Here is an 11,297-nt window from a genome sequence, read left to right as displayed (position 1 = left end):
TCTGCAAGAAGTCTGAATTTTATCACTGGTTTTTTGCGTTTTCAGTCTTTGGTTGAGAGACAATTTGATGCTAAGATTAAGGTATTTTAGAGTGATGGTAGCGGTGAATTTGGTATTACTGCTTTTCAGTCCCATCTTGCTAATTCTGAAATTATTCATCATTTATCTTGTCCTAAAACTCCTGCTCAGAACAGTATAGGCATTTGGTTGAATTGGGTTTGGCTCTCATGTACAATGCTTAAGTCCCTCTTTGTTATTTGGTAGAGGCTTTCCTTACTTCGGTATTTCTTATTAATCGTTTGCCTTCTAAAGTGTTGGGTATGGATACCCCTTAACATATTCTTTCTAAACAACAACCTCTGTATAATGTTTTTCGGGTTTTTGAAAGTGCTTGTTTTCCTTGTCTTCGTGATTACACTTCTCAGAAATTTGAACCTCGTTCTCTTCCTTGTGTTTTCATGGGGTATAATGATCGACATAAAGAATATCGCTATCTTCATCTACCTAGTAGAAGAGTTTATATTTCTAAAGATATCTTTTTTTTTTTTTTTTTTTTTGGATAAACAAAGATTAAAATGCATTAATAACCATTAGGGCACTTACAAATACCTAAAGATATCCTTTTTGATGAAACTTCTTTTCCTTTTCAAGGTTCTGTTTCATCTTTTAATGCTCTTGATTTCTGTTCTTTTGAGGGTTGGACACCGTACCATGAGCGTATTTCTTCTGCTGTTCATGCTTCTTCTGTTACTGTTTCTTCTCCATCAGTGCAACCGTAATTTTCAGATTCTGATATTATACCATTTTCCTCTGTTTTACACTCTTTTGGGAGGCATACATCTGCCTCTAGGTCTATTCCTGCCTTCCTGGTGATACTAATGGAGCCCAAGTTTCCGCACATGAGGATGTTTCAGTTCCAGTTTCTGTTTTGTCAAATTTTGGTGCTGTTCTTCCTACTGATTCTGTTATTAATTTGGTTCTAGCACCATTAGTTCTATCTAAAAATAGGTTTTTAGATAATTTTGTAACTAGGTCTTTGAAAAATTCTGTAAATTGGCTTTTGGACAATTCTGCAACTGGGTCTTTAAATAATTTGTAACTAGGTCTTTGAAAAATTCTGTAAATGGGCTTTTGGACAATTCTGCAACTGGGTCTTTAAATAATTCTGCAAATGGGCTTTTGGACAATTCTGTAAATGGACTTTTGGATAAAACTGCAAATGGGCTGTTGGATAGAACTGCAAATGGGCTTTTGTGTGATGTGGGAATTATGTAGATGAATGCTTGATATGTGGTTGAGTTGACTTCATTGAGTTCTGTTGAACTTATTCCTTTTATATGTATGTTTTGTTAAATCTTACTACAGGTTATGAGGACTCCATTTAAATGCCAGAGGATCCGTCGTTGGCAGAATATTTTTAGGGAGTGACTTGTGATGAGGTAGCATCGCATGGAGCTTCGTGCCATTGTCAGGATTGCTCCTACAGAGCTGGGTATTAGTGGAGAGTCGGTGATACCTTTGGAGTCGATAAAGTCCCTCGTAGCATTTTGTTTTATTTTCATTCTTAAACCATTGGAGAGGGCGATGTCACATTCCATTAAAGTAACTTGAATTTTCTTTTGCAAACAAACATTTCTTCTTTCTAAACTCTGATATCCAATTTTGATTATATTTGGATTATGTTTTAACTTTACTTGAGGGATAATTGTAATCTCTTTGATAATTCAGATAACTTTAAACATTGATTTTGATTTATTCTTGTCCTTCGATTTTGATGTCATATGATTGTATGAGTTTGTCATTAAACCTTAGTCCTACAGAGTATCACCCCCACGGGTATTCGGGTATGAAGGGATCCGGCTGGGTAGGATGTGACATATACAACTAATAATTATTATGACACTTATCGTGATTACCAATCCAAGTGTTTAAAAAGAGAAAATAAAATTCAAGAAAGAATAATAGAAAATCATTATTTGCTATAGGAAAAACTAAGAATTGAAACTTCGAATCATAGGCCATAATTTAATTTATTGAAAAACCATATTCAATGAATTTTTTAGCATCACGGTGAAGATTCTTATATTTTCAACTACCATAAAAATAAAATTTCTAAACACATTGTCAATAAAATCTTAAATCACTAATCAACTAACCAATTAAAAGAAAAAAAAAAAAAGAAAAAAAAAAAAGATTTATGCAATTATCATAATATTTCATCTTTCAATTGTTATTGATAAAACTCTCAAATAAACCTTATTGTACCAATAAAACTTAATGGCAGCTCATCATTTGTTTGATTATAAGATTTAATAGATTATATATTATAATTATGATGCACTTACACTACAAGATGGAGAATACAAACTCTACAGTTTACAGAAAGCTAGTGTAGAGAGGTTATCGTCTTTTTTACCTTGGAATATAAAGCATAATAGTGTATAGTTTGTCGTCTTTCCTCTCAAAACTCAATTATTTTGAACAGATTCGCGGTGATAACGTGTCATAAAATGGAGAAGATATATTAAAAATAAGGAAGAAAATTAGGACAAGATGAATCAAATTTTCTTCGTTGAGTTATTGGCATTACATATTTATAATAGAAGTAATATATTCTCTAATATGAAAATATTAGATTTTATAAGAAAATACAATATATGATTCTTATACAAAATAAGATGTTCTTGATATGGAATGATAGATTGCTCTTATCTTCAGCTAATATGGGAATGTGGATCATCAATATTGTATATTGGGGTGGTTAAGATCTTCATATGAAAATTATATATTTTGATATTATCTTTTTAAGGGCGATGGACATCCACAATCAATATTATTTGTATCAAAACTAATACTATAATGACCATATTATTTTTGGCATATTGAAACTCCTACAAGGCCAACACAATAAGGAGATAAGGGGTCACTCTGAGTGGGGGGGGAGGGGGGGGGGGGGGGGGGGGGGGGGGGGGGGGGGGGGGGGGGGGGGGGGGGGGGGGGGGGGGGGGGGGTAACGGGTGTTCATGCAACCTACGTCTACGAAAATAATAATTGTTCTTCCTTGATTCAGTGGTTATGATACATCTAATATATATATATATATAAAGTAGAGTCCTTGTTCATCACAAGTCTAGGACTCTTGCACCCTACTAGAGTTTTCTTTACACAAGTATAGTTAGGTAGTAGGATTATCATTGATTGTGTCTCTTATATGTTTGAGATAAGGTACAACTCTAAATGTGCTTTGGTTGTTAAGATAATGAAGAACTCTGAAGACCTTTGAGTATTTGAGATAATGTTGACATCCAAAACTCCAAATATGTTTGAGATAATGTAGACTTTTGAGGACTATCTTGTGTCTTAGATAAGATAAAATACTGAGTATTATCTACTACTAAGGAATAGGGTTTGACCAAGGTTGTTGTGCATCCATGTGTTTTTCCAAAAATACCCTTTATGACTCGAGATGATGTGGCGGTAAGGCAACCCTAAGTTCAGCCAATGTTGTTGGTGATGTGCTAGAATTATCCTTAATATGCACCTTTAAACTCAAGGGCGGATATGAGACCTTGAGGTTGGATAGTAAAGTGCTGAACCATTAATGTGAGAGGGGTTTTATGAAAATGCAAGTTTATCACAAACAAAATGAAAAAAAATCAATCTTAACATGTTTCGTGTGTGCATGGAATATTGGATTGACAGTAGAGAAGTGGCACCAACATTGTCACACTAGAGGATTGGAGCATGTGGTAGATAAATATATAACTCCTTTAGCAAATATTGAACCAGGTGAGTTCAGCTGATGCATTTGCCAAAGCTCATTACTTAGACTTAATACTATATCGAGTAACAATATTATGTTTTTGGGAACTCCAAGAGATAAGTTTACAACTTAGAAATATAGCATTCCGACCAGTAGGTTTTGATCATCTGTTGCAACCAACCCAATCAGCATCCGAAAATGCCAATAAATTTGTTAGAGATTGACAATTAATGAGAATGCATGAATTGACAGACTTTGTTTGACAGCAAACTAGATATCTAAGCATGGCATAGTAGCATACTAAAGAGCCCAACAGTGCTATGGTAGAGTGTAGGATCAATTAATAATTCCCTTGTAAACTTACTTAGTTTGTCAGTAGTAGAGACATGAGTAGAAACACGCTTACAACATGACATGTTTGCAATTTTGAGTAAATCTTTAATGTACTGATACTAAGAAAGATGAATGCTATCATGAGTTCTAGATATAGACATGCCAAAAAGTAGTGAAGAGGGCCTAAATACTTGAGAGCAAAAATGAAGCCAAGCTTGCATAGAAATTGGGCCAAAAGAAAGCTAGAACTATCAACCAAGATAATATAATTAACATAAACTAGAACATACATAGTGCCAAAAGATCTGTGAAATATAAATAGTGAAGTGTCAGTCTTGGAGCCAATGAACCAACACTCAAGGAAGAAAGAACTAAGTCTTTAAAACCATGCACGAGGAGCCTACTGATCATAACGAGAGTGGCAGAGTCTACATGCACGATCAAGATTATTAAGATCAATGAACTCTGAAGGTTGTTTCATATAAACAATTTAATTTATAAACCATGAAGATAGGCATTCTGAAAGTCTAATTGTCTAATAGGCCAAGAGCAAAACATCACAAAAAATAGAGCTAGTTTAATAGTAGTTTGTTTCACAATAAGACTGAAAGTTTCATCGTAATCCAAACCTTCTTGCTGATTAAAACCTTTTGCAATTTATCTGGCCTGCTACCTTTTAACAAAGCCATTAACATGTCTTTTGATATAAAAAATCACTTACAACCAATAATATTATGACAGTGAGGAAAAGTAAGAGACCAAGTTTCATTCTTCAAGAGAGCAATGAATTCTTCATCCATAGCCTTCTATCAGTAAGTGCACTTGTTTGTAGTAGTAAAGGAGGTGGGCTCAACTTGACTAGGATTAGTATTGGTATGAAAGATGAGGAGAGCCCTAGGATTGGCCTTGGATTGAGTGATCATGGGTTGAATGTTGATTGAAGGTTGAAGTGGTGGTAGAGATAATGTTTCTTAATGGTCATAACTCATAAGGGAGATCAACAACTAGCTGGATGGGTGAGGGAGATTCAGCGAGGGGGGGGGGGTGGAGGAAACCCTAGAGTTGTGGGGGGTAGGAGATTAAGCCCTAGACATGGAGGTGTGGGATCCGGTAGGTGGCATGGGGGAGTAAGAGTCAGCAGGAGAATTCCTAGGAGGGAAATTTGGTCTAGTGGAACTCTCAAGAGATGTTGAGGTCTTAAAATTAAGGAAAAAGGTTGGATTGGTCTAATGGTTACCTCATTGGCAAGGAAATGAAAGTGTCTTTCATCAAACACAATATGGTGAGAAATAATGAATTTTCAAGTGCTAGGGTCAAAACACTTATATCCACGATGACAAGAACTATATTCCAAGAAAACATGCAATGCAGATTGAAATGCAACCTTGTATTATTGTATAGATGCAAGCATGGATAACAAACACAATAAAAAAAAAAAATTAAAAAAAAAATCCTCAAAGAGTCATAATGATGCATCACTTTAAACAATTTAAAATATGGAGAAATATTTTTTAGACTTTTGTTAGGCAACTGTGTGATGTGTGGTTATGCTCATTGGTTCTTGCAATGGGTTATTTTTCTTCTATTTTGTTTTTTTTAGTTATCACAAGTTGCTGGGTGATGCTATGCAATTGAGATAGAAAAATGAAAGGGATGTCTGTGATGATGGCGCTTAGTGATGGATTGAAGTTGGCTCTGATACCATGTTGAGAGGATTGTGAAATCTTGACTTGTGTTGAACTAAACAATAACTTACCAAATATAACGCGAATCAAATCTTTCCAGTGTGAAAATCTTACAAAAAAAATATAAGATCCTAAAAGATCCTAAAAATCCCAATAAATTGACCCTCAATAAAGAAAAAGCAAAAAAGGAAAATAAATTACTCAGATCACCTAAATCTACCAACCAAATGTTGTCTTACAAAAAAATCTCTTAAATGCTTAAATTGAGTAATGACAGCACTTTTAAGCATATATATTTGAATTAGTGACATTACTGTTTTAGTCATATTTGGACTTTAATATATTAATAACATAATAAGAGCATATTTGAATTAGTGACATTGCTATTTTAGTCATATTAAGACTCCTATATATTAACAACATAATACGAGGACTAGGCAAATGAATATCAGAAATCAAAGTCATATTGTTTTAAATTCATAAACGGAATGGTGAGTTGTTCTCCTCTTTCATTTTTTTTGCAATAGATAAGTCTATTAAGAGTTCTAAGCTTTATCCACTAATAAACATTTTCTTTTTGTCATCTTATTCATTTTGATTTTTTTTTATGCAGGATTGTGTCACCATATTCTTGATTTTGTGCATGGCTTTCTTCATTTCCAGTGATGGATTTGATGTTGCACAACAAAATTCTTTTGATGTTGTAGCCAATGGGGCTATTGGAGATGGCAAAACTGATGATTCCCCAGTATATAAATCAGTTTTTTTTTTTTAATTAAATTTTTTTTTAATGATCATTAATAATATTTGTTTTTATATGGCTAGGCTTTTTGAAAACATGGGCAAAAGTGTGTGAAGCAGATAGTTCAACTCCCACACTCACTATACCAGGGAAGACATTCTTATTGAACCCTGTGGAATTCAATGGTCCTTGCAAGGCCCAAAATATTAATGTTGAGGTAAAGCAAAGGGTTCAAAGAAAACTAAACTTATTGCTTTGGGCAAATTACACATAGATTTTTGGATTTGTAATTAATTACATCTATTACTGTTGAAAAAAAAATCAATTACAATTGCTCTCTTATTATTAAAAATTGAGTAAAATGATGATGTCACAATTAAATAAAAAATTTAAAACTCAATTTTACCTTTCTTTGTTCAGCCATTTCTCATAATAGCAATTTCGACTCTAATATCGAATTACCAAAAACCCTAAAAAATAACCAAAGAAGTGGGAGAACCGGTTAATTTTAGAGTTAAAATTGCTATTATGAGAAATACCTAAACAAATAAGGTAAAATTGAGCTTTTGAATTTTTATTTAGTGGTTACATCACTTGACCCAATTCTTAACAACAAGAGGGTATTTGTAATTGATTTTTTGTTAAGATAGTAAATATAATTAATTGCAAATCTAAAGGGTTTATATGTAATCTACCCTATTAATTTTCTTCTTCCTTTCTTTCCTGTTACCTGCGCCAGCCGTTTCTTCAAAACAATAACCAAATGTAGAACATCTATGATACTTTGCGAAGTGCATGTAGGCTTGCATCTGTTTTTCATGGATTAAGAAATAATCCTGCAATTCCACCTCATAATCACCCACTTCATCAATTGCAGGTATGATTAAGAGGTCATAAATTTGAAACCAGAGGCAGCTTCTGGAAAAAAAAAATGCATATTAACACCTTTCTCAACCTGCAAGTGTAGGAACCAGCAGCAGCATTGTGCCCTCAAAAGTATATTCAAAATTTTAATTTATTTTCTCGATTTGGTGATTGTAGATTTCAGGAGACCTGGTTGCACCTGATTCTATTTCGGAATATGAGGGAAATGATGTGTGGCTTTCCTTCAAAGACACAGAGAACCTGAACATCCTTGGAACTGGCAAACTTGATGGTCGAGGCAGTGTATGGTGGGGAAAGTCTTCTTCACCCACGGTAAATTATGCAATAAATATTTTCTCCAATCAAGGTTATTATCCGTCCATTTGCACAGGCCTCTAGATGGATGACACGTGGCACTTGATATCCATGCAGGCTACGTATTATCCTTGTAGAGGCCATGCAGATGTGCATACAATATCCTTAGGACAGAAAGAATCTGAATTCGTAAATTATATTAGCTAGATCGTCTTTCTCTTTCTCCTCCTGTAAATAATTGAACTCAATAGATATCTCTTGGGTTCCCTCACAAAGTTGCTGAAATGTATGTTTACATGCAGGCACTATCATTCCATAATTGCAATGGCCTTCAACTGAGTGGACTGAAGCATATGAACAGCCCAAAGAACCATATCACCATCAATGGCTGCAATGGAGCAACACTTTCGAACCTCAATATAACTGCACCTCGAGAGAGCCCAAACACTGATGGTATTGACATATCAGAGTCAACCAACATTTTGATCCGAGACTCGTACATTGGTACAGGTATACATACATTGTTGTGCCTTCAATTGTCTAACCATAATGACTATAGCTCTTCATGATCCTTGTTGTACTTAAGCATGAATTTGTTAATTAATCTGATTTCATTAATTTTTTCAATAACAGGTGATGATTGTGTGGCAATCAATGGTGGCACTTCTTTTATCAATATCACCAGTGTTACTTGTGGACCAGGCCATGGAATAAGGTAGGTCAACACACAACTCACAAGGAGAGACTCACTGGGCCTCTATGGGTGATATCCTCCCTAGAGGGGATCCAAACCCCTAGAACCTCTACCTCCGATTAATTACCACTTCCATTAAGACATTAATTGTTAGTTTTATTTGTGATCATCACTTAGGAAAACAAAACTAATTAATACTATCTATATCCTTTTAGTGTGGGAAGCTTAGGTGAAAATGGAGCAAAAGAAACCGTGGAAGAAGTCCATGTGAAAAATTGTACTTTCATTGGAACAACTAATGGGGCAAGGATCAAGACATGGAAGGTAATTAATTAATAACACATTATTAGAACATTTAATTTGACTAATCAAGCTTAACTGGTGTCTTTAATGTTATTAATTAACTCAATTTTGTTCCCTTTATTATAATTAGGGAGGATCTGGGTATGCTAAGAAAATCAGTTTCGAACAAATTACATTTTCAGCAGTCAAAAAACCCATCATCATCGACCAATATTACGACGACAGAAAGGTCTTCTCCCAATATATTTCGTTCCTTTGTGTACATGTAGATCAATATTATCTGTAGGAAAAATCTATATTGTTTGAAGTTGCCAATGAGTTTTTGTTTGCATTTGATGCATTGGGTGTAGACGATAATGAGGAATTCAGACGTAGAAGTGAGCGATGTCTCATATATAGGAATGCAAGGGACTTCAGCTTCAGAGGATGCCATCACATTGAGTTGCAGTAGCAGCGTCCATTGCCAAAACATTGTAATGAAGGGAATCAATATCACATCAGCAGTTCCAGGCAAAGAGGTTTCTTCAGTATGTGCTAATGCTCATGGAACATCCAGAGATTGTCATCCACCTGTGCCATGTTTATCTCAAAACTTACTCCTGCATTGAATTAATCTTCTTTGTAGCAATTCTTGCAGCTTCTTGCAAGCATTTTTGTCTTGTAGACAAACCAGATCTCTGTTTGGAAGATTTTACATGGCTTGACCTACTTTAAATAAATATTGGTTTTGATCGAGGATGTCGATCGTTTGGGTTTTGGACGGGTCGGTTACACAAGGACGCCATGCACCATTGCTTTGCAATATAAGTGTGTCTCTCCACAGGTGCAGGTTCTGTTGAGTAAAAGATTTTTAGACATGAAAGTGGTATTTTTGGTGGTAAAATATCCATTTCTGTGACAGTGCACATATATGCCAAATAGGCTAGCTGACAAAACAAAGAAATCTATAAGACTATTTTGGAATTTTCTAAATTTAAAATCGAACTTTAAATCTCAGCTTGTTATTTGATATATATGTGCACTGCTCTGCTATGCACAATAGATCATTTTTTTCCTATTTTGATTTTGAAAAAAAAAAAAAAAGAAAAGAAAAATAGTGAGTAGTGTCTTGGTTTGTTGAAAAAACATATCAGAAGTCAAAACTAAATTATGTTTACTTTTATATAGTAATATGATAATATAGTTTTCTTCCTTGATTCTCATCTCGATCTCAACATCTTTCTTGGCCATTTTTCTTGTCCAACTACCAAGCGTTCTGGAGGTCCTGCTGTTGTCTGGAGTGAACTTCTTTCTCCCATCATCCAAGAAGAAAAGAAAACACATAAATATAATTTCAAATATAGTAACATTGTAACATGGCTAGGTTGGATTGATTTTTTACAAATTTGAAATACAAATTTTCACCATCCTTTGGTGACTCGGATCCTCACATCCTCGCAACAATTTACTTTCCCTATATTCTATATATATATATCATATATATATCCATTTCATTTATGTATATACATATGTTTATCCAACTATATACTAAATTTGCAATTTTATTTAGAACTCTGAGATTTTTTGGTAAACCTTTGGATAAGAGTCTTATAATGCCGTTCTTGGCAATTGGTTGTGATATTTTGCTGTTTTTTTCTACATAGTGCATAAAACTCATCTTCGCCAGTGGACATAGCATATTATATCAGTGTATGAACGGATTCACATCCTCTGTAATTCCCTTTCCTACAATTCCCTGCAATTCCCATCTAGGATTGTGCCATGTGGCATTAAGTAATCCTACGATCACTCAATTCAAACTAAATTTGATTTATATTTAAACCCACCCATATTTTCCTCTCTCCTCTCTCTTCCCGAAATTTAGGAATTATTTATAAAAATCCCTGAATCTCTGCGATCTTCTCATCTCTCACTCTCTCGACTCTTCCATGCTCACGGCTCTCTCATCTCTTTTCACAAAATTGGAGAAAAGCCTTGAATTTGCAGCGATTCTCTCTCCTCAGCAATAACTTGTGGCTGAGTGATATCGTGTCAAAGCCAACGTTTTGCCCTCTCCTGAGGAAACCATCCATGGAAGAATTTTCTGGTTTGATACTCTTGAGATCACCGGGAGCTTAAATGTTTTCTCTGCCTCTCTGTAAAGATCTCCAAGTGCTGGCCAAAAAGGGAAAAAAAAAATAAAATAAAAAAAAATACAGATCTCCAAGTCCTGCTCGTGTAGATGTAAGTTTATTATTTTTATCATCAACAACAGATGATATATAAATGAAACCCTCATCTGTACGATCTAGTTGCAAAGCTTTTCATCGCCTATTTTAAATTAATCTCCAATTCAACTTCTATTCTTGCTGCAATTCCAGGGTATTCTAAATTTCGTGAGGAGAGAGAGAACAGAGCCGTGAGCATAAAAGAGAGAAAATTGCTGCAAATCCAGGGGTTTTTTTTCTTCTGAATTTTGGGAAGAGAGAGGTGAGAGCCATGAGCATAGAAGGGAGAGTGAGAGACGAGAAGATCACATAGATTTAGGGATTTTTCTAAATTTCAGGAAGAGAGAGGAGAGAGGAAAATATGGGTGGGTTTAAATAAAAATCAGATTTA

General features: G+C 34.6%; 1 protein-coding gene across 1 annotated transcript; it reads left to right on the top strand.

Annotated features, from left to right (window-relative positions):
- Nucleotides 1-1,449: 1,449 nt before the first annotated feature.
- On the top strand, nucleotides 1,450-9,307 carry LOC149025153 (putative polygalacturonase At3g15720). Its single transcript, XM_089143554.1, has 9 exons — nucleotides 1,450-1,509; nucleotides 6,395-6,528; nucleotides 6,605-6,740; nucleotides 7,565-7,720; nucleotides 8,005-8,212; nucleotides 8,336-8,417; nucleotides 8,612-8,720; nucleotides 8,830-8,948; nucleotides 9,061-9,307. Exons 1-9 carry the CDS (start codon nucleotides 1,450-1,452, stop codon nucleotides 9,305-9,307), a joined length of 1,251 nt encoding a protein of 416 aa, XP_088999680.1.
- Nucleotides 9,308-11,297: the final 1,990 nt, after the last annotated feature.

This window comes from Hakea prostrata, chromosome 2, assembly GCF_041222555.1.
Source record: "Hakea prostrata isolate BN-2017 chromosome 2, UWA_Hpros_2, whole genome shotgun sequence".
Classification (NCBI taxonomy): domain Eukaryota; kingdom Viridiplantae; phylum Streptophyta; class Magnoliopsida; order Proteales; family Proteaceae; genus Hakea; species Hakea prostrata.
This window is presented reverse-complemented; position numbering and strand designations above follow the sequence as displayed.